Consider the following 21,972-nt stretch of genomic DNA (forward strand, 5'->3'; position numbering starts at 1 on the left):
GTTTTTTTTTTTCTCTTTTCCAGTTAGACTTTTTTTTTTTTTAAAGACTGCAGTAATACATGTAATTAAGGATTAAAGCATTTTTCTACTTTATACTGAACCCTGAGTGATAAACCTCAAATAGTTTTAAAGATACATGTATTATATGTGTTTTGTTAAAACAACTATACTTTTAAATCCCTCACAATCAGGGAGTTGTTTTGGGGTTCAATATCAAAATAATGTAATTTACATGATCATTAAATGTACTCATTTGTTGTTGTTTTTTTAAATAAATGGATTCAATGTTGTGTTTGGGTGATTTAATGATGTTTTCTATATCTAAATAAAATAGGAGAATCAAAACCAAATTCATCTTTCAAAAAGAAATCTTAAGGGAAAGTCGAAAAGGACTGATATCCTGTTTTGCAAATAAAGAGCAATATGTCAAGATGACTTGCCTGTGTACACCAAGCTACACATACAGTTGTGGGCAGATGTTTACATTCACCCATGACGGGCATAAATGTCATGGAAATTTGGGGCTTTAAATTATATCTTTAAACTGTTCTTTTTTCAGGTTGGAATGAATGGAATTATTTTGGATCTTCTGTAATCCACACAGGGTCGAAATCATACATATAGCATGGATACATACATAAATATATGTATGCATACATGACAAGCTCAACGCCTAATAACTTCTAGTTAGTGATCATGATTGTCTAAAATTAGCTGATGCTCTTGTTAGCATTAAAAGGATTTAACTGACCACATTAGTTGGACTAACCAATACTCAGATTAACAGCAAAGTCCAAGGAACTCAACGAAGATCTAGGAATTTGATTTGTCAGTTGCTAATTTGGCTCATGGGCTGACCAAGTGACCCAGCAGCCTGGGTTTGGGTCTGACCTGAGGCCCTTGCTATGTGTATTACATTACTCTTTGCCCCTGCTTTATTGTCCACTCTACTGCAAAAATCCCTCTCAACAATGTGAAGAGTAGATTGGCACAAGTTCGGAAGCTTGGTTGCTGGAGCCATTCCGAAACAACTGAAGATTCCAAGATCTTCTGTTCAAACAACTGCACATAAGTACAAGTTATTCTGATGTGTTACCGTGTTGCCAAGGTATGGAAGAATACCCCAACTGTTAGATGAGAGGAAATTAGTTAGGATGTTCAGGAATAAGGCAGAAACCTCCAAGGCTCAAGTCTGCTATGAACTAAAAACTGCAGGAACAGGTGGGGCACTGATCAGTGAGACACCGCTAGTAAACCTTTTGCATGTATGGGGGTTCTCAGCCAGAGCTGCATGGACTCCACACTGGGATGAGGAGAGGCCTGTTGTTGCTGTGTGTCACTGATTTTTCTGCTGCATTCTGTCTTTTAGAAAATAAATCCAGTTTTCCAACCAGTCTCTGTCTGTCATCACAATGCAGTCTTCCATCTGAAATCTTCTACACAGAGGAGGGATATGGTAAATGAACTGGTTCATCTACTCTACCTAAGCACGTTTTTAATGCTTTTTCTACACAAGTGTTTGGAGAGCAACCTGTGGTTAGGTATCATGCCCAAGGATATGCAGACTGGAGCAGCCAGGAATTGAACCACTGACCATTTGATTAGTAGCTGACCTGCTCTACTTCCTGAACTGCAGCCAACTCATGTATAAGTATTGGACAAAGGATGTTGAAGATGGAAGGAAGAAACGAGGAACTTCCGAGAAGATTCATGGATTTAATGCAGGAGGATCAGAGCGACAGAAGATGATATTAGGGATAGGATGAGATGGAGGCATATGATGTACTGGTTTAACCTCTTAATGAAGCAGCCAAAAGAAAAAGAAGAAACGAAATCCACAGTGAGTCTGGCTTGACAAAATCAGAGATTTTGAGGGTGTTTTATTTGAACCTACTCTCGCAAACTAATTTTCGCTAAGTAGCAGGAACTCACATGACAAGCTGCCATCACAACAACAAAGCTGAAATTTTCTGTACGTGCTGACGGGGGGGGGGGGGGGGGAATGACGTGAACTCGTAAAATGTGTACTTACGTGATTACGTAGCAGTGGTTACGCGCAGAAGCTGGGTGTGAAGATGGCGGACGAGGAGGCCGAACAGGATCGTAGTCCTGCCATTGGTATCAGTGAAACGACCGAGGAACTTAAAAAACGTTTGCAAGAATTGCAAGAAATCTTGAGTAGAGAAAGCATCGACTCTCCAGAAGAATCATCTTCGAAGTATTGTCAAGAGTTTTGTGGGGTGAGCTGCTTTTCTTTACGCTTAAGCAAACAAGCTAATCAGCTAGCATTGATAACAACGCTACACACATACTGATATTCCAGAGAAAGCCCTGCTTTCAAAACTGAGTAGTTCTTGGAAGCACTCGCTAGTTGTTGTTGTTTTATCTATGTCCAGAATAGAAGCGTGTCTAGTAGTCACAAGTTGGTGAATACACACAGGCTCGTAAACTTCAGCTTAAATGTTGAGCATCTGAAGCAAACGTTAGCTTAAAGCTGTGTCTGCATGAGGTAATTACCTTTGGCAATGTTGGTGTTAAGAGTCGTTCAGGTAAAATGACCTATACCAGCAATAATAAAATGACTTGTTTTATTTACGGTGGCTTCCATTGCATTGATACACTTAGCGCGTCTGGCGGATATGGGTGCCTAGCATCAGTTCTTTACCCTTGTATGTTTGGCTACATGCTCGTGCACGTGAGCGTAATTTGGTCGCCTGTCTCTCGGTAACAGCCCTAAGGCCAGCAAATTTCCGTTCGGCTGGATTTTAGGAGCAGCTGCAGCACATTTGGTACGATTGCACCTGGTAAAAGAAAGGAGTTGTCAGTTAATCCCGCGATAGATTTCTCCTGTGTACGTGCAGAACGGAACGCCCGCCTGCAGAAGGGCGCACGTCGTTTTCTGTCTCAGTTGCACGCTGAAGACAATGCAGCATAAATTACCAGCAGTCTCCCTTGGAGCCTGACCAGTGGCCGTTTGTGAGCTTGTGCACCGGGTGGAGTCTACAGAGGTGTGCTTGTCGTTTTGAGAGCGTGAGAGAGCGGGGATGGGGACTCTACGCGGAGTATCCTCGGGCTCATTGTGGTGGTGGTCTTCAGTGTGTTCGCCTTGTCCTGAGTACAGTGGTTACGTCAAGAAGTGCCTGTGAAGTCAGGCTGCTGATGGTGATGAATAGAAATGCTTTTGCAGATATTTGATGAACCTAATCAGTTTTATCACGTGTCAGCTAACCAGTGACAGAATCAAAAACTGAGAGAAAAGTAAGGACACTAAAATTCAGTTGGTCAAGGGGTTCACTCTAGTGCTGCCCCTGGCTGGAACAATGAGTTTTATGTTCAAACTAAGTGAAAGTGGAAAATATATCCTATCTGTGACTTTAGCAGTAAGCGGCACTACTTTGTTTGGGTAGCTGCTTTTAAAAGTCCCTCCCCGAGCCTTTCCCCCACTGTCACCAGAGTTCATAGGTCATATGATTGCTGGGGTTTTTGCTGTTGTACTATTGTAGGGTCTGCCTTACAATATATAGCTCAATGGGGCAACTGTTGTTGTGATTTGGCGATGTATAAATACAATTTAATTAACATAAAACTCATTGTGGGTAGTAGAAAAGTGGTCCCCTAAACTTTTTAGTGTTAGTAAGTCTATTAGCTACAACCAACTACATGATGTCATGTGGACTTTAGGCACATAAACTTGTGTCATAACGCGACCTCGGGAGGGAAACAGTGTTGTAGAAAGAACACTCTTCACTAATGGGAATAGTTCCAAAGCTTTCTTTTTTATGTATGAGAGTAGGGCTGCCACAAACGATTATTTTGATAGTCGACTAGTCACCGATTATTTTTGCGATTAGTCGACTAATCAGATCATCATCCATTGGACGTAAAACGTACAGCATATTGCACCAGCAGCATCTGCTCATATATAACTATCATTAGCTTACAGCTTTAAGTGTTTAAGGTATGTGCTAACTAAAAATAAAGACAAGATGATAGTTTATTAAATTTTAATGAATTTTACAGATTGTTTCGGTGAAGTTTAATAAACTCCTTGCTATCTAAAATATAACAGGACACCGGAGTAAATTCTCGAGCATCTCACACTTCTGATAATCAGCTGTCTGCTTGACGTTTATTCAGCTGTGTAAAAACTAACTTTAATCTCAGCCAAACCGATTTACTCAGGAACAAATAAAATACAAAAAAAGCCAAACAATAACATGTTTAAGTTATCTAAGTGACTTATGTATGTTTAACCTGAGTAGCGAAAGACAGCGGTGGGTTTGAAAACGATTTGCCGGGAGTCCGGTGTTCTCACGGGCTCTAGTGAGCCTAGCTAGCTATCGAGCTAGTGGGTAACAGACGTCTCCGAAAACGTCGGCGCGCTTTTGAAAATATGTGGCGTCTTGATAAACTGAGCAAATATTTGAGGTTTACACAGCTACGTTTATTTTGTGACCCAGAAAAGAATAATAAGAGTAATTTTAAAACTAACTAGCTGCCGCCGTTGTTGGAAATTGAGCTGGGCTGCGCTATGAATTCTGGGACACAGCTTCTTCTTCTTCTTCTTCTTCAGGGTTTAACGGCAGCTGGCATCCATGCAGTGCTGCCCTCTTCTGTTTCAGTCCGTTATTACACTCTTAAATCCTACTACTCATTCCTGCGTCTTTTGTGATCTTACAAAGCTTCAAACGACGCGTCGACTATTAAATCAGTCGTCGACGATTTTGATAGTCGACGTAATCGTGACTAGTCGACTAATAGTGGCAGCCCTATATGAGAGATACATACTTCTGAATGACATGGAGCAGGTGCATCTAGTACGCGTGGAGTGGGCACAAAACGGTGACATACAGACATGTAAAAGGTCCTTAACAGGAATGACTCAGGCCAAACTTATGGTCCCACATATGTCTGCAGACGGAGAGCAGTGTGCTCGTCTGCAGTGCCTCAGTGTCTCTGTGCCACCTCTGTATGTGACACAAACAAAACAAGAATGTACGACATCGAGCCGATTGTGTACCAACTGCTATACCTATCTTAAAAAAAACAGCCTTAGCATCCACTAACCACATCAGGTTAGGAAAATCCCAAGTGATAGTTAATTGTGCTGCTTTTCGTTTGAGGCTAAAACAAAGAGATTGAGGTTTCTATAAGCAGTATATTGTGTAGGATATATGGCTGCAGCAGTTCATTGAGTAATTGGATTATAAAAAAGTTCTCAATACAATTTTTTTGCTTTGCTTTGATGCTTTGTTTAAAGCACAGCTCTGCAGCGTGCCATTGTCACCATGGAAACCCACATTTACAACTAAAAACATACCTGCAGTATAAACTGGGAAAAAAAACTAGAGGGAATCCCAGAGCAAAGTCTGACGTGAAGAAAAGCAATCTTTGTAGCTGCTCCATCCACTGCCAATTGTTTTATACTGAAAAAAATCTGCTGTAAGACTCCAGAAGTTGATAAATACAACAAAATAAAACCGGTACCGGTACCCAAAAAAATATGATTTATTCATAACACATAGGAAAAGACCCAGGGAAACAGAGTTAACGATAAAAACAAATAAAAAAAATGTATATTAAAAACCCAGAAAGCCATAAATTTCACACCCAAGCCTGAACTCTCGCGGCACGGTACTAAACGACTCACGGACCGGTACCGGGGTTGGGGACCGCTGTACTAGATCATATTATTTGAAAGTTCTGTTAAATATTTCAGATTAAAACTGAAATAATGCATTTTGTTAATTAGATTGCATTCATATTTAAAATATGACAAACATCTTTTTCATAAGCCACTTGTAAAACTGTGAGCCTTTGACCTGAGGGTTGTTATTTTGGACAATGAATTATTATTGACATCTACACCATCATAATGCCTGTTTTCAGCAGCACAAAATGTTGATCAGAGAAAAGGGTAAATTACCTCCAAAAACTGTTATTTTCAACCAGATCGTGCTTAAAATTGCACTGGTGTACTAACTCAAATCAACTTCTACATTTTTTTTTTTCTACTGTGAATACAAAAAAATCTGAATGAATTGAACCCATTTTTTAACCTTCAGTTGCAAGCAGAGGTTTTTCACAAATGATGATACTGTCACAGTATGTCTCTTTCTGTGGTCAACACTAGACCTTTAATAGACCTAAATAGTGTCTATAAAAACTACTGGTCAAGAACAACCACAGCTTGTTTATTTAACAAAGCTTTGTCAGCTAGTCAGTAATGAGTTGTTGCTGCTGTGAAGGTCCCTACAGCAAAGATACCCCCTTTGAACACAAGGCAGACCAAGTTTTTCTCGGTAGCTATCTGTGAATCACCTTGTTGGTGCTGTCAAACTTTGCTATATAAAATTCAGACGCTTTCTGGCCTGAAAGCAGAGCTGCACAGGGAAAGCGCTGCAGACTGAGGTGACAGAAAGGCTGTAGGCCGATGTGGATGAGATGAAAAGTTTGAACTTTTCTACTTTTACATTCATTTAATAAAATGTTTTTCTTATTTTATTGTAGCTAGCTGTGAGATCATGATCTAAATCATTTGTAAAACTAGTAAAACCTCTAAATGTGTATTCTAGGGCTGTTCGATATAACAATATATATTGGATGACGATATAAAAACGTCTATCGTTTCATTTTACGGTATCGTTTGTTTCGTGGTGTTGCAAAATAAACTGTTTACGGCAATATTTTTTCATTATTTTGATGGTCACTGTAGTGGTTATATTAATTTCTTCTTTCTCTCTTTCTCTTATATTTAATATAACCAAACTACAGACAGACAAGCGCCTGTTTTTATGTGTTGTCATTAGCAACAACGACGGTGAAAGCGTGTCCGCTTGTTTATGTTCCAGATAAACCTTTCACAATAAAGCTCAAGATCCTGTTCAGACTTTTCAAAATAAACTGAATCACGTGAAAGAGCAGATTATTTACGGATGAGAAGTAAAAAAGAGCCGCCAGGTGCTAAAAAATAAACCTTAGACTCAAACGTTAGAACAGGCTTTTCCCCGCAGCACGCCGTGTAATAAATACTCACAAAGAAAACAGCGGCCGTTACAACTTATGTCTAAAAATGTATCGTTTCATGCATCGGTTAAAAGACTCGACTCCAGGTACATGACGCCCAGCTGCAAACACTTCACGCAAGTCGAGCTCCCCAAGATTCACAGAATTTACAGAAAATGTTACATTTTTGTGATTTATATCGTTATCGGACGATAAATGTCTCATATCGGGATATGAGATTTTGGTCATATCGCACAGCCCTAGTGTATTCTGTTAAATGAGTACACTAAAATTGGATTTCGCGGAAGCAGTTGATTACAATAACAAGTGCTGCTGGTCGCTCAGTGGTTTGCACTGTTGCCTGCTGGTATCAGGTGTTGTACATGAGGATGGAAGCCTGTCATCATGTCAGAAATCTTTTTGTTTTGTTTAACTCTTGTTTCAAGGTTCCTCTATCACATTGTCTGTGACAGGCAGGCTTTTGGGCCATTATCCTGAAGCCTGCCTGTCTTCCCTGCAGGAAAATGAGACGGGAAGATGAGGAATACTTTATTTAAACACCTGTTGTAATATTATTGTCTCTAGAAAAAGCTGCATTTCCTGCGAAAATGCAGTGTGAATGCAGTGTAGTGGAATCTGCTGAAAACAGCTGAAAAGAGGTGTAGAAGCAGAAGTGCTTGCTGAAGATGGCTGTATGTGAAAGGGTACACTGAAGAGTGTCAAGAAAGCAGAGTGCATGCAAGCGGGAAAGATGTGTGGCAACTATCACAGGTAGGGTTCGAACCTTTACCGCCGCGTCTCATGGCAGCTGCTCAACCCACTGAGCCAAACCAGTTCTGGTCCTATGATGAGAGAAAAAATGTGCACTGTGGAGCAGAAGCTGAAATTTGCTGAAAGGAGGTGAAGAAACTGAAATTTGTGCAGAATAGAGTTAAAGAGGCTGAGATTTGTGCTGAAAAGAGGTTAAGAAGCAGAACTTTGCGCTGAAAACAGGTGAATCAGCAGAATTTGTGCTGAAAAGTAGTGGAAAAACTTAAAATTCTACTGGAAATAGGGCTGAACGATATATCGCATTTGCGATAATATCGCGACATGATCAAGTGCAATTTTCTAACCGCAAAGGCTGCGATTATACTCTGGACATGTCCAAATTCATGGGCTGCATCCTCCTGAGGCCGCATTTGTAGACCGATTACGTCACAGCGACGCGCCGAAGGCTGTCCAAATTACTACCATATCCCAGAATTCATAGCGCGGCCCAGCCAAACTCCAGTTTCCAACAATGGCGGCCGCTACTAAGTTTTAAAATTACTCATACTAATCTTTCTGGGTCACAAAATAAACTTTTAAAATATTTTCAGGCGAGAAAGTAGTTGTGTAAACATCGAATATCTGCTCGGTTTATCAAGATATCCCATATTTGCAAAAGTGCTTCGACGTTTTCAGAGGTGTCTGCTACCCACCAGCTCGACAGCTAGCCGGGAGCTCGAGGGTTACTGATGCGGCCGAGAACGGCACAACTCCCGGCACATCATTTTCAGATCACCGCGGAGTTTCTCTGCTCGGGTTAAACGTAATATATAAGTCACTTAGACAACCTAAAAATGTTATTGTTGGGCTTTTTTCAGTGTTTTGTTTGTTCGTGAGTAAATCGGTTTGGCTGAGATTAAAGTTATTAGATTAGATAAAATAAAACTTTATTAATCCCCCGGGTGGGTTCCTCCTTGGTTTTCACACAGCTGACTAAACGTCAAACAGAAAACTTATTAAACAGAAGTATGAGACAGTCGAGAATTTACGCCAGTGTCTGGTTATATTTTAGATAGCAAGAAGCAGACGGCCGAGTTTATTAAACTCCACCGAGACAGCGGTGACGCTAATCAGAACTAGCCTTCTGATTCAGAAGGCTAGACCGTCCAATTTCACGCCTTTAAATTTTAAAGGCGTGTGTGTGTGTGTGTTTATACAATTGCTATTATGTTTGCACTTTATGTGTAATGTTACTGACTGCAGAGATCAGTAAGATGTGTGTATTTTTTATTTATTAGTTTTATTTATTTAATATTATTTTTTAATTGAATGACTGTCTAGTAGTTCACAGATGTCGAAAAACTGAGTGTGGTAAAGCCACTGATTTTGTTTATGTATATTTCTGCAATCTGCACATTGTACTGACTTTCATTTTAATGTTTACACCAGGGTTCCTTGTCAGCACTTTATGCTCAGATGTTTGTAAGCTAAAAATAAACTATTGTGTATGTTCAAATATACTGTTGTGATTGAAGAAGTTAAATAAAAATGTCAGTCATCAATTCATGCATCACCTCATGTCATCATAACAGAGGTCTGTCTTCCAGGAAAGAACAGTTTAAAATTAATGTAATATAGTATTGGCCATACTATATGATGTATTGCTTGTCTTTGTTTAATAATACAGAAGACAAAGACCTTAAAAAATAATCGCATATCGCATCGCAATCGCAATATTGGGGCAAAAAATCGCAATTAGATTATTTTCCATAATCGTTCAGCCCTAACTGGAAATAGGTGAAAAAGCTGAAATTTGTGTTGAAAAGAGTTAAAACAGTTGAACTGTTAACTGAAAAATTTTTTTTGTCATAAGCGGGATTCGAACCCGGGCCTCCTGCTCTGAGAACGGCTGCTCATCTCACTGAGCTAAAACATGGCTCAGCCTGGCAAGCAAAGCTGGTGATCACACTGATAATGTGGTCCCATTCAGCAAAATGGGCCAAAAAATGGCATAAAAAGCTTAATAGCTCAAAAAGTATAAAAGTTATGAGCACCAAAAGATATAGCAGGCATTAGCAGAAGGAGCAGAACGGTTTAAAGTTTGAATGGTGAAAATCGGATGAAAACTGAGGGAGTAGTTAACCAACCAAGGTCTGAGCAACTAGAATAAGGTGGAAGAATAAAGAGAAACAGGATCACTATAGTGTGAATGCCTCACACAATTAGAATTAAACTGTAGTGAATGGACTGCCTGTTTTCAAACTGCTGGTAGGTTTTGTTTTTTTTGGTTGTTGTTGTTTTTTTTTGTTTTTTTTTTCCATTGTTGCTAAGTGAGTGACTTTGGTTCCCCTTGCAGACATTGTTGGAGTACGCAGGTCGGTGGAGGGTGGAGGAGGAGCCTTTGCCTCTGGTGAAAGTGTACACGGAGGCCCTGGTGAATTATGCCCGTGCCTCTCCATACCTCTCTCTGCAGTGTGAAAATGTTTCTCTTGTAGTTGAGAGACTCTCACTGTAAGTATAACTGCACATACACACTTTACATTCATGGAACGTTTGTTGGATACTGTCCTGTAACAACGTTGAGTTACACATTTTCCTGTAAAATCAGTCCATCAGAGGTCAGTTTGCTGTTTCTATGGTTCGGTCTACAGGAGTTTCCTCGAGCTTTTACTCTCACTGAAGGATATTCCACATGCCGCATGGAACGAGTTGAAGTCATGTGTTCAGGTAAAGAAGATTTCAGCTTTCCAAATAAAGTATTCAAAATGTCGGCTCTAAGCTGGACTTCATAAGCATGCTTTTGCTACTCACATTCAGACCTCATGGAGTTTTCCTGTTGTGTACAGTTTGCTCACAGCAATCTTAAACAGAATGGAATCACTCAGCTGTCCCCGTTGTCTGCTTTGGGCAAGTATGACGGTGTTTGGTCCAACAGGACGCTGCAAGGCCTTCTGTCCAATGAAAACCTTCCCACAGAACAAGGTGAGTGCAGGCCTCTTTTTCACATTGTGTTATTTGGAAAGATCCTGTGCTTTTAATTAAATACTAGTAAAAATAACAATAATGTGCTTTGTGCAGCACCTTTGAAAACATAGTGTGCTTTATAGAACTGAAATAATGGTCAGAGTGATTAACAGGTTAAATTAAAAAAGTAACAAAATGTCAGAAGGAATAACAAAATATTTCCTGTTAAATATGTTTGGAGCAGTGATTGAACAGTAAAAATTGAAGTTCACAACCTCAGTTCTTATTTTTCAATTCAAATTAGAGAGTAGATAAAACTTTATTAATCCCTCAGGTGGGTTCCTCTGGAGAATTCAGTAATTTGAGTAACTTCAAATCATCAGATCCAAGCCCAGCGAGGGGCAGCCATTTATTGCAACAACTTAAGCACAGCAGAGATCAGACTTAAGTTAGTGACTGGTGCTTCACCAACTCCAAACAATAAGCTTCAGCAAAAAGAAAATTGAAGTAGGATCTTAAAAGAACAGGTGAATACTCTACCTCCCGTCCTGTGCTCGAAATCTCTCCATACATAAGGTGCATGCTGACGGAAGTGCTCTTTGGAATTTGTTGTCAACTTCTTGTGCATTAGTCGAGCCTGGAAGTAAGACTACTTCTTCTGCGTCATTGCGACAGGAAGCTCCAAATTTTGACAGTATTGCTCAGATGAAAGTGTGTAGTCTGTTTTGTTTAATATGAGAGGTAAAGGACATTTCCTGGTTACAAATGACTTTAAGATTCCTCACTGTCGCTGGAGGCCCAATTAATCACAATAAGGGATCTGGTTGGTCCCTATGTTGCACGTCTTCAAGTACAATAAGTGAAAAGGGTTTAAAGTAGATTTTATGCAGCCTCGGCATTAGCAATACTGTGTTTAAGATTTTACTGGAAAGAAAATTGTTGAGCACTTCCATTTAAAAAAAATAAAAATAAAATTTAGATACTTAACATGAATTTTAAAAAAATGCATATTGAATGTTTCAGTTGAGGAATTCCTAGCACAGGAGGGAATCGTACTGTTGGGGATGAGGGTGAAGCAGCTGATGAAGGAGAAGAAGCTAGAGAAGGCTGCACTGCTGGCAAAGACCTGCTGCCAGTCCTCAGCCTTCCAAGTGAACGGATCCTTCAAGCAGCTGTATCTTGTGTGCCTCTGTGGTACTGCAGAGCAGAATCAGCTTATGGAGGAGGTGAGTTTCATTGGGTTATTTAATTATGCATAAAGTGCTGTGGTCACACTTAGTAGTGGGTTAAGTTTGATATGTTTTCATAGACTTTCAACCTGAGGGTTTCATCTGTCATCTGCTGTTTATCCTACACAGGCCAGCAGTTGTGTTGTTGGACTTCGTGTTTGTGTGTTAGGAATCGGGGGTTTGTTTGAAAAAGCAGGTTTAGTGGGAAAACTGAGATTTTATGTGTAAGGTAAGGGGAAAGTTGTACAGAGAGCACTAACTTAAGCTGGTTGGTTCCCTGCAGCTCAAGCACACTTGGGTTATGCATCAGAACATCTATAACACATCAAGTCAGAAAAATAAAGTGCAGGTTTTGGAGTAATCTAGTCACAGTAAGCCCAGTTGAGATGATTTGGCATGGCCTTAAACAGACAGTTCATGCTCAAAACCCCTTCAGTGACTGAAAATGAAAGCAATTCTGCAAAGAACAGTGGAACAAAATTCCTCAACAATGATTTGAAAGAGTAATTGGCAGTTCCTGCAAATGCTGGAGGTTTATTAGGTTTATGGGGCATAAATAAAAGTGCATTATGTATTTAGGCAGGTTATCTTTGTCTGATACTAAAGTGTAACAAATATGCCAAAAAAAGGGCAAATAATGTTTTTACAACATTGTATTAAAATTGTGATAATGTGAAAGGTTTCCTGTGTGTGACTATCTAGTATGAGCCTTTCAAGTTTGAGTATTTTCAAACACATTTTCAAGCTACAGTCACTGAATGCTGTCGAGCAACATTTTGAAATGTCTCTAGTTTAGCTCTTAGCTCCCTTGGTATTAAAAAGGTAACTTAGCACATCATGATGTCACTTTGCTGCTAGCCTTATTTGTGCCCTTAATCTATTGGTGCTGTTGTCTTCTTATGTTTTCTTGTAATAGGTAGGCAACATTTAAAAGTTTCTGAGACCTTTGATATTGGAGGGTTGCAAAATTACTGAACGATTGGTTTAATCACTTGGGTGATTCAATATGTGGTTATGTTGTTTCTATCTGTAAAGCTTTCAAAGGAGGACTGCCGTGATGCATTAGAGATGATTTGCAACCTAGAGTCTGAGGGAGACGATAATGCAGCTTTCAGTTTATGCTCGGCCTTCCTGACCCGGCAGCTTCTCCAAGGAGACACATACTGTGCTTGGTAAGAAGAAAAGTTCTCTGATTTGATGCTGACCACTATTTTATTTAATTTTTTAGAAAAATAAGTAAAGTTATAGAATCAGCATACTTTTTTTCCTTCTCTTTTCCTCCATATTGTTGGGTACTATTAAGACAGCGGTCCCCAACCCCCGGGCCTTGGACCGGTACCAAGCCGCGAGAGTTGACGCTCAGGTGTGAAATGTATGGTTTTCAGGGTTTTTATCGGTTTTCAGCGTTATTTTGTTATCGTTTTTATCGTTAACTCACTTTTCCTGGGTCTTTTCACGTGTGTTATGAATAAGTCTTCTTTTTTCGGTACCGGTACTAGTTTTATTTTGTTGTATTTATCCGCGACACGCGACAAGGCCGGTCCGTGAAAATATTGTCGAGCATAAACCGGTCCGTGGCGCAAAAAAGGTTGGAGACCGCTGTATTAGGAGGTTGGTGATGTAATCAGTATTGAGCAAGTTGTCTTTCTTCTAACCAGGGAACTCACACTGTTTTGGAGCAAGCTGCTGAAGCGATTGGAACCATCAGAGCAGGCCTTTCTTGACAGATGTCGCCAGATGTCTTTATTGTCAATTACTGTGTACCACATCCTGTTCCTCATCAAGGTCATTCAGTCAGAGGTTAGTGGAAAGTCATCTGCTTCAGTATATTCAAACATTTGGACCCAAATGATTGACTGCAACTGTTATCTTTTGCCTTTGAGCTATCCACACCATATTGCCAAAAGTGTTCACTCACCCATTTAAATTGAGTTCAGGAGTTCAGATCACGTTTGTAGAATGAAGCACTTAGGCATGCAGACTGCATCTACAAACATTTGTGAAAGAACGGGTGGTTCTCACAAGCTCAGTGAATTCCAGCTTGGTATCGTGATAGGATGTCTCATATGCAATCCAATGTAAGGCCAGTCGTGAAATGTCATTGCTACTAAATATTCCACTGTCAGCTGTTACTGTAACAAAGTAGAAGTGATTGGAAACAACAGCAACTCTGCCATGAAGCGGTAGGCCACATAAAATCACAGTCAGCATATAGGTTGCCAACTTTCTGCAGAGTCAGTCAGAACAGAACTCCAAACTTAATGTGACCTTCAGATCAGTTTGAAAGAACAGTATGTAGAGAGCTTCATTGAATGGGTTTCCACGGCCGAGCAGCTGCAGTTCTTCTGATTAATTGCTCCTTCCATAATTCCTCTTCTAGCCCACTGCTATCTGGAAATATTGAATATTTAGGTATTAATGTCTCTCCTAAGCTTGCAGATTTAACTAAATTAAACTACATCCCACTAGATGGAAATCTCTACCCATATCTTTCATGGGAAGGGTCGCTTCAATAAAAATGATAGTCTTGCCAAGAATCAATTTTGTTTTTAATGATCCCGAGTAAACCATCACCAGACTGGTTTAGGTCTCTAAATTCCTTTGGAAAGGTAAGCCCCCACATATTATCTTAAAAATGCTACAAAGGAGGACTAGATCTGCCTAACTTTCAACACTGTATCTTAGCCAACAGGTTATTGTAGTAACTTAATAACCAAATAACGTCTTTTTAATGAAATGGGTCTTCTTTATTAATATAGCCAGAGCAGTTCAGAATAAGTTGAAACATGCTTAAAATAATTTAGCTTTTTTGTGTGTGTGTGTGTGTGTTTGTCCCCTTCACAGATTGACCGTGTTGGCCTGCCAGTGTGCATCGAAATGTGCATCAGGGCTCTACGGATGGAATCAGGTGATGGGAACAGTAAAGCCACTGTGTGTAAAACAATTTCCTGTTTGCTTCCATCTGACTTGGAAGTGAAGCGAGCCTGTCAGCTGACAGAGTTCCTCCTAGAACCCACTGTTGAGTCTTACTATGCTGTGGAGACTCTTTATAATGAACCTGATCAAAAACTAGAGGAGGAGGATTTGCTGGTTCCCAACTCGCTGCGATGTGAACTCTTGCTAGTGTTAAAAACCCAGTGGTCCTTTGACCCAGAATTTTGGGATTGGAAAGCGCTAAAGCGTCATTGCTTGGCACTAATGGGCGAAGAAGCTTCCATAGTGTCGTCGATTGATTTGCTGAATGATACAGAGAGCCCTGAAGAAGAGGACGTCATGAGCCTAAGGGGGTTTAATAATGTTCCAGACCACTTAGTTACTGGCACCTACGAACTCAAAGATGTTACAGACAAGAAACAGAAAAACAGAGAAATGAAGAAACTGAGAGAAAAAGGTTTTATATCTGCCAGGTTCAGAAACTGGCAGGCCTACATGCAGTACTGTGTGCTGTGCGACAAAGAGTTTCTCGGCCATAGGATTGTACGACACGCACAGACTCATCTAAGCAAGGGAATGTACACCTGCCCAATATGTGCTCAGACATTTACCTCAAAAGACACATTAATTCCCCATGTAACATCACATGTGAAACAATCGTGCAAGGAAAGGCTGACTGCACTGAAAACAAGCAAAAAACTGGCTAATCCCAAAACAGCTGCCCCTGTTATTGCAGCCTTTGAATCCAAAACGCAGCACAATCTTTCTGTAAATGGTGACCCCTCAGGGTGTAACCGGGGGTTGGCTTACAAGGGTCAGACCAGTGGGCCTAGGCTTAATGTGGACTGTAGTGAGGACAACATGTGCCCTGTTGGAAAATGCAGGAGGAGCTTCAAATTTTTCAAAAATCTTATTGCACATGTCAAAGCTCATGGGGATAATGAGGAAGCAAAGACGTTCCTTGAGATGCAGAGCAAAAAGGTTGTTTGCCAGTACTGCCGTCGCCACTTCATTAGTGTCACTCATCTTAATGATCACTTGCAGGTCCACTGTGGTGTAAAACCTTACATCTGCATACAGTTGAACTGCAAGGCAAGTTTCTTGTCCAACACTGAGCTCCTAATACATAGGAAAACACATTCTGTGTTTAAAGCTAAATGCATGTTTCCAAACTGTGGAAAAATTTTCAATGCAGCCTTCAAACTGTATGACCACGAGGCACAGCATTATAAAACTTTTACCTGTAAAGTTGTGGACTGTGGAAAAGTATTCCATTCACAACAGCAGCTGGATTTACACCAGGACAGGCATGTGACTCAAGAAGAGGAAAACCAGTCCTCTGAACAAACCCTACAAAATGGGCAACCCAGCCCTTCACTCGCTGAGCAAATGCAACAGGAGAACTGGAGCACTGAAACGGAGAGTGTTGATCAAGATCGTGGACGGCTGCCGGTACCCACTGAGACTTTGCTGACATCTTCAGAAGAACCTGTGGACACATTAAAACAATATACAAGCGAACATGAAGACAAAGCTTTTTCAAGCAGTCATACACACAATTTAAGCAATTCTGTGATTCAGTCTGTCTGTTCCAGCTTGTCTGAAACTCAAAGATATAGAGATAATTTGTCTGATTATCAAAGAGCGCCCCAACAGAATCAGTCTGTACCTTCATTTGAAGCCAGTTTAAATAATGTCTTACATAGCCAACCGCAGATGTTCTCTAATATTCAGAATACTGATTCAGTTAATTACAACTCTAACTTAAATTTGCCAGTAAAGCAAGAGCCACCGTCTACTAGCAACTGCTTAACAGTACAGCTGCCTCACAACTCTGTAGAGCCTGCAGTTTTGCAGCCACTCCCTCCAACAGTAAGTCCTCAGCAGCGAGCTGGGAACAGAGCGGACAACTCTCTAGAACAGAGAGAGCGATTTCATTGCGCATTAGAAACCTGTCCGAGGCATTACAGCTCCTACAGGAGTGTCACCAAGCACATGAAAGCGGTTCACCCAGATTTCTATGAGCAATGGAAAGTTGCTCGAACTAACATCAAAACAACCTATGCTCCAGCACAGAGCAAATCGTCTGTGGAGCATCTCAGTTCAGTCTCGCAGCTTCAGAACCAGCAAAACGGTAGAGTAACAATTCATGGAGTTCAGAGACAGAACGTTATCCAATCACCTTATACCAACATGGGTAACAGTTTAAACTATTCTGACCTGCACTCGCTTTCTTCACCAGGCCTCACCCATAATGGTTCGCTGCTAATGGCAAATGTTTTGAATCCCATTGTTCTCTCTCAGTTAGGGAGCAATAGAAATCCCACAATTGAACACGCTCAAGCTTCAGGCAGTCACAGTTGGCATACAGTTGCTGGAAGTGAACAGGTTCAAAACTGTGGTTCTTCTCAAGTCTATCCACCTAGCCTGCAAGCGAACCTGCAAATGACTCCTAATAGTTCTGTTGTGTCGCTTGGTGTCCCATCCTGTTCTGTGATGGGATCAGTTACGGAGAGACCAGCAGAGTCCTTGCAGTCACCACAGAACAGTAGGCCCCAGCCAGTTCGTCCCTCGTACGTGAATGGTGCAAAGGAAGTGTTGGAACAAACTGATGCCTGTCCATCATATTCATCACAGATTCAAAGCAGTTTAGCCCCTGGTGCCAAGATACCTGAACAAACGCAAACTGTGCAAAATCATCTACAGATGAATTTTCCTTCTGCAAACAACGAAATCCAGAAGAGTAGTACGGTCCTACCTATAGATGGCCCTATTGTCGCCGAAGATGAGGTGCGACGCAGAAAAAACAAAAGGATTAAATGGCCAGCGATTATTAAGGATGGGAAATTTGTTTGTCGGAGGTGTTTTAGACAGTTTGATAGTCCTAAATCCCTCGGAGGCCACTTGTCCAAACGAACAACTTGCAAACCCTACAATGATTCAGAACTGAATGCAGATTTGCCAAGATCATTCCTTGATCTTAATTCAGAGCAAACAGTTGGCACCCCTCAACTTTCTTATAACCCTGCTGCTGTGTACCAGGAGAAGCATCATCAATCTTCAGCAGCTACAAAAGATTACCCCACACGTAATTATCCACCAAATAACTTGCAGACATATGGCAGCAATGAGGCAAATGATGATATTCTTAAACAAATTATGACTGAATCCAACATGTCTGATCTCTTTGTGCACACACCTGCCCCACAGACAATGTTCCAAAACCCCTGTGTTCCCCTAGGAGCTGGTGAGCGTTTGACAGGTAGCTCAGTAATACAGCACACAGAAAATGTTCAGGTGAAGCAAGAATGCTCATACAGTTCAGCCCATTATCCTCAGCCAAGTATGGATATATTTTCTGGAACAGAATTCCCAGACCCTCTGTTTTCACAAATCCTCACAAAAAACCCTTCTGCGGCTGTCCCCAGATCTGCCCCTAAAAACGAGACTGCTGGGGAGATCCACAATGAAGGATATCAGTCTGACAATATCCACACACCAGATCCAGATTTAAACTCAGTGACACACACACTGATACCTGAAAATCAGCTTAGTCCAGCAGCAATAAGTAGCAGTCAGATTGAGGTGCAGAGAAAAGCTTTTGACCAAGGCATTAAAAAGAAACTGCGTGAGCAGATTTTGGCTGGCGACTTGCAGCGTCGGAACAGCACGTGTAACTCCTCCAACGCTGATGCTAAAGCCATATCGCTCGATCCAGCAGGTACCTCTTCCAATAATTCTGGATATAATCCATTGTCTAATGATGCAAAGACAGATTTTATTAGTCAAGGACAATTTTTTGAAGAAAATTCTGTAGTTATGCCACAGACCTCTGATGAAATTAAACTATTGCTGAACACACAAAGTTTTACTTGTTTCAGAGATACTGTTATACCACAACAGGAGGTACCAAGTCCCAGAGTCATTGTGGCAAATGATCCAGAGCCTGAACCATACCAACTGTCAGCCAGCCAACAGCAGTACATGACCGAAATTCAGAGTGCATTTGAAAGGCTCAACTTGGTCAGAGAAGTTGCTGATCAAATGTCAAATGTTTCTGTGCAGCAAGCTGCAAACAACCAGACCAAATGTGCAAAAGTCAAATCGCGTAAGTCAATTTCATCAGCCTTGATTAAGCCATTTGCTTGTGAGAAGGAGGACTGCACCTTTAGTTCCATTTCCAGTGAAGCACTGTGGAAACACCTCTCAAAAACCCACAGCTACAAAATTGAGATGGTGAATGTGGTTAAAAAACGATATGGCCTATATGCTCCTTTTAAATGTCAGAAATGTAGTAAGGCATTCACTCGAAACTCAAACCTCAGAGCTCACTACCACTCAGCTCACAAATTATCAGCTAAAGAAATTGCGGATTTAGATTTGAAGCGCAGGCTGGCCAAAGATGCTGCGTCCGCTGCTATTCAAAACCAACCTGTGGGTATAAACTCTGCTCCAGAGGCTCGGTACCACACGACAGTGGAGAACGGGACACATATGTGTCCGCTCAAAGATGCCACACAACGGGATTACCCATCACAGGTTCTGGGGCCCTGCACTAACACAGTCATAACGAATAACAAGTTTCAGCAAGACATTCGCTCCACAGTGATCTGTCCTTTGCAAGCAGCTCACACGCATAACCAACCAGTGACTCCTTCGAGACAGGCACAGACTTCAACTACATCCTTCCCGTCAGTAAAAGCAGCAGAACAATGGTTACATGAACAGCAAAGAAACTTGCCTTTTCAGCATCCAGTGGTTGGCGACTCCTTACCTACAGTGTCACCTTTGCTCACCCAGGCTCTCTTGGGCACGGCTCAGGCTAAGGAGCCACAGTCCTCCAACAAGCATTCAGCTTTCAATAGGCACTCAATAGTTCAGCCAAGTACAGATGTTACAAAGAAGACTAAAGAGAGGAAGCCCAAGTTAGGTGATGCAATGAGTCCATACAGACCATATTGCTGTGTTCATCAAGGCTGCGTGGCAGCTTTTACTATCCAGCACAATCTGATCCTCCACTACAGGGCTGTTCACCAGTCTGCCCTGTCGGCACTGGAGGTAAACAAAGAGCAAGACCAGTCTGAGGCTGCGAATGAACTGGACCACGAGGATGAGCCAGAGGCAGAGTTCCCTCAGGTTTCTGAGTTCAGATGCCAAGTCAAAGACTGCTCCCGTGTTTTCCAACAAGTACCCAACCTCTTTCAGCATTATGTCCAGCTCCACGAATTTAGTCTAGATAAAGTCGGCAGTCTGTTGTCCAGCGTCAGGCTCGGCAAGTTTGCTTGTGGCCATCAAGGATGTAAGGAATCCTTCACTGCTTTCAGGAGTTACGTAGCTCACATCAAAGGTGAGCACAAAGATATAAAGCTGGCCAAACCAGAACATTTAAATGGTTCTTTCAAGTGTGAAATTGAAGGCTGTGACCGTTCATATGCCACAAAGTCAAATCTGATCAGACATATGATGAAAAAGCATCAGGATCTGCACCAGTCTAAATTAAAGAGTCAACAAATAAAAGATGGCACAAAACAGACTTCAAAGACTTTGCATTATCAAATTACTAAGACAAGTAATGGGAAAGAAAACATTGAAACGAATAAAAAGTTTTTGAGAGCAAGTGACACAAAGAGGGCTAGCAAGTCAAAGAACAATCACTGGGTTAAATATGGAAAACCCTCACTGAAATCTAAACTGGAGGCGTCCGCTTTGTGCACGAAGAAATTACCTCTGCAGTACCCCTGTATGATCAAAGGCTGCGAGTCTGTAATGAAGTCAGAGCGGAGTATAATGAAGCATTACATTGGCCACGGACTTTCAGAAAAGTACCTGGAACAGCACAGAAGTCACTTTATCTTCTGCAAAAAGTTTCCGCGGCAGAAGTGTCGCTCAATCAGGAGTGACGACTCCAAATCTGACAACACCTCAGACATGTCAGACGTCGAGACGGCTGCAGACGCCAGCCTGGAGGGTAGAGAGTATGGATGCTCAAAGCCAATCCTACGCAGAAGGGCTGCAGCAGGGATCCCTGTAGCATTGTTTGACAGCAAATTATCAAATGATGGCATCTCTGATGGTTCTGTGATACTCAAACGCAAGCGAGGGCGTCCACGAAAATACATTGAAAAAATTGTGAAAGGCAAGAAGATTCCACATCCAACCAAGGCGGACGTGGTTTGCAGCCGTTCCAATGAAGCTGTCTCCTCATGTCCCGCTGTAATGCAGGAGGAGAGGACTGAGCAGAGCGTGCCGCTGGCTTCTTTTAAACCAATGGGATTTGAAATGTCCTTCTTAAAATTCCTAGAACAGTCAAATAAATCTGAGCACCCGTTGATGAGGAATGTCTCGGAGGCAGTAAAGTGCAGGCATCCGTTCAGCCTGAGCACCAAAGGCAACTGTGTCAGGTTCAGCAACCGTCAGAATCTGAAATCACTGAGCAAGGTGAAAATATACCTGGACACGGCCTTTTCATCGTCTGTCTCTGACCTGATGTTAAAACAGCTGCAGGACATGCGCCCTGCTGTGTTGTTAGAAAAATATAATTAACACTTTTTTCCTTTTTTTTTTTTTTCTTTTGGAAGCAGAATCTCAGGATTTGAATGAGTAAAATCTGCTGCACACTGGTGGCCCTACATGTAAAATGTTTTTTATACATCCATCTATAAACACTTGTTACCTGTACATGGTTGTCTATTGTTTTTTAACTAGAAAAATGTAAAGCATGTTTTTAAATACAAAAAAGAACATTCGGGTTTAGTAGATATAGGACATCAGGTTAGGGTGTCTTGATTATCCCTGTGGAACTTGGAGATTGGTGGACTGAAATTGACTGTGTAGTTTGTGGTTGAAGGTGTTTGTGCTGTGTATAGTTTGAAATTACCCACTGCAGCCAGCAGCCTGATTTTTTTTTTTTTTTTTTTTTTTTTTGTAACGTATGTGTGTTGGGGGTGCAAAGAATTGATGCCTTTCATGATGTAATGTCTGGAGCTCCTGCATGCACACTGATGATGATAATGATTTTGTGGAAAGGTTTTTTTGAATGACAAACAGATGTTCTCATATTAAATATTCACCAGTGTTTTGTAAGTGTGTG

The 21,972-nt window shown here is 41.2% G+C and overlaps 1 protein-coding gene across 1 annotated transcript; it reads left to right on the forward strand.

The window, feature by feature from the left end:
• Positions 1-2,046: 2,046 nt before the first annotated feature.
• On the forward strand, positions 2,047-21,970 carry znf292b (zinc finger protein 292b). The gene is made up of 8 exons (XM_085381162.1): positions 2,047-2,240; positions 10,112-10,266; positions 10,407-10,482; positions 10,602-10,737; positions 11,743-11,945; positions 12,984-13,120; positions 13,607-13,748; positions 14,793-21,970. The coding sequence occupies exons 1-8, from the start codon at positions 2,076-2,078 to the stop codon at positions 21,423-21,425; spliced, it is 7,647 nt and encodes a 2,548-aa protein (XP_085237288.1). The 5' UTR covers positions 2,047-2,075; the 3' UTR covers positions 21,426-21,970.
• Positions 21,971-21,972: the final 2 nt, after the last annotated feature.

The sequence above is a fragment of the Rhamphochromis longiceps genome, linkage group LG15 (genome assembly GCF_057381845.1).
Source record: "Rhamphochromis longiceps isolate RC_006_pf linkage group LG15, R_longiceps_female_GT1.1, whole genome shotgun sequence".
Classification (NCBI taxonomy): domain Eukaryota; kingdom Metazoa; phylum Chordata; class Actinopteri; order Cichliformes; family Cichlidae; genus Rhamphochromis; species Rhamphochromis longiceps.

Coding starts and splice junctions, on each gene's coding strand:
- znf292b (XM_085381162.1), top strand. CDS start 2,076: ATGGCGGACGAGGAGGCCGAACAGGATCGTAGTCCTGCCATTGGTATC. Junction 10,483..10,601: donor AGTTGAAGTCATGTGTTCAG/GTAAAGAAGATT, acceptor TGTTGTGTACAG/TTTGCTCACAGCAATCTTAA. Junction 10,738..11,742: donor AAACCTTCCCACAGAACAAG/GTGAGTGCAGGC, acceptor TGAATGTTTCAG/TTGAGGAATTCCTAGCACAG.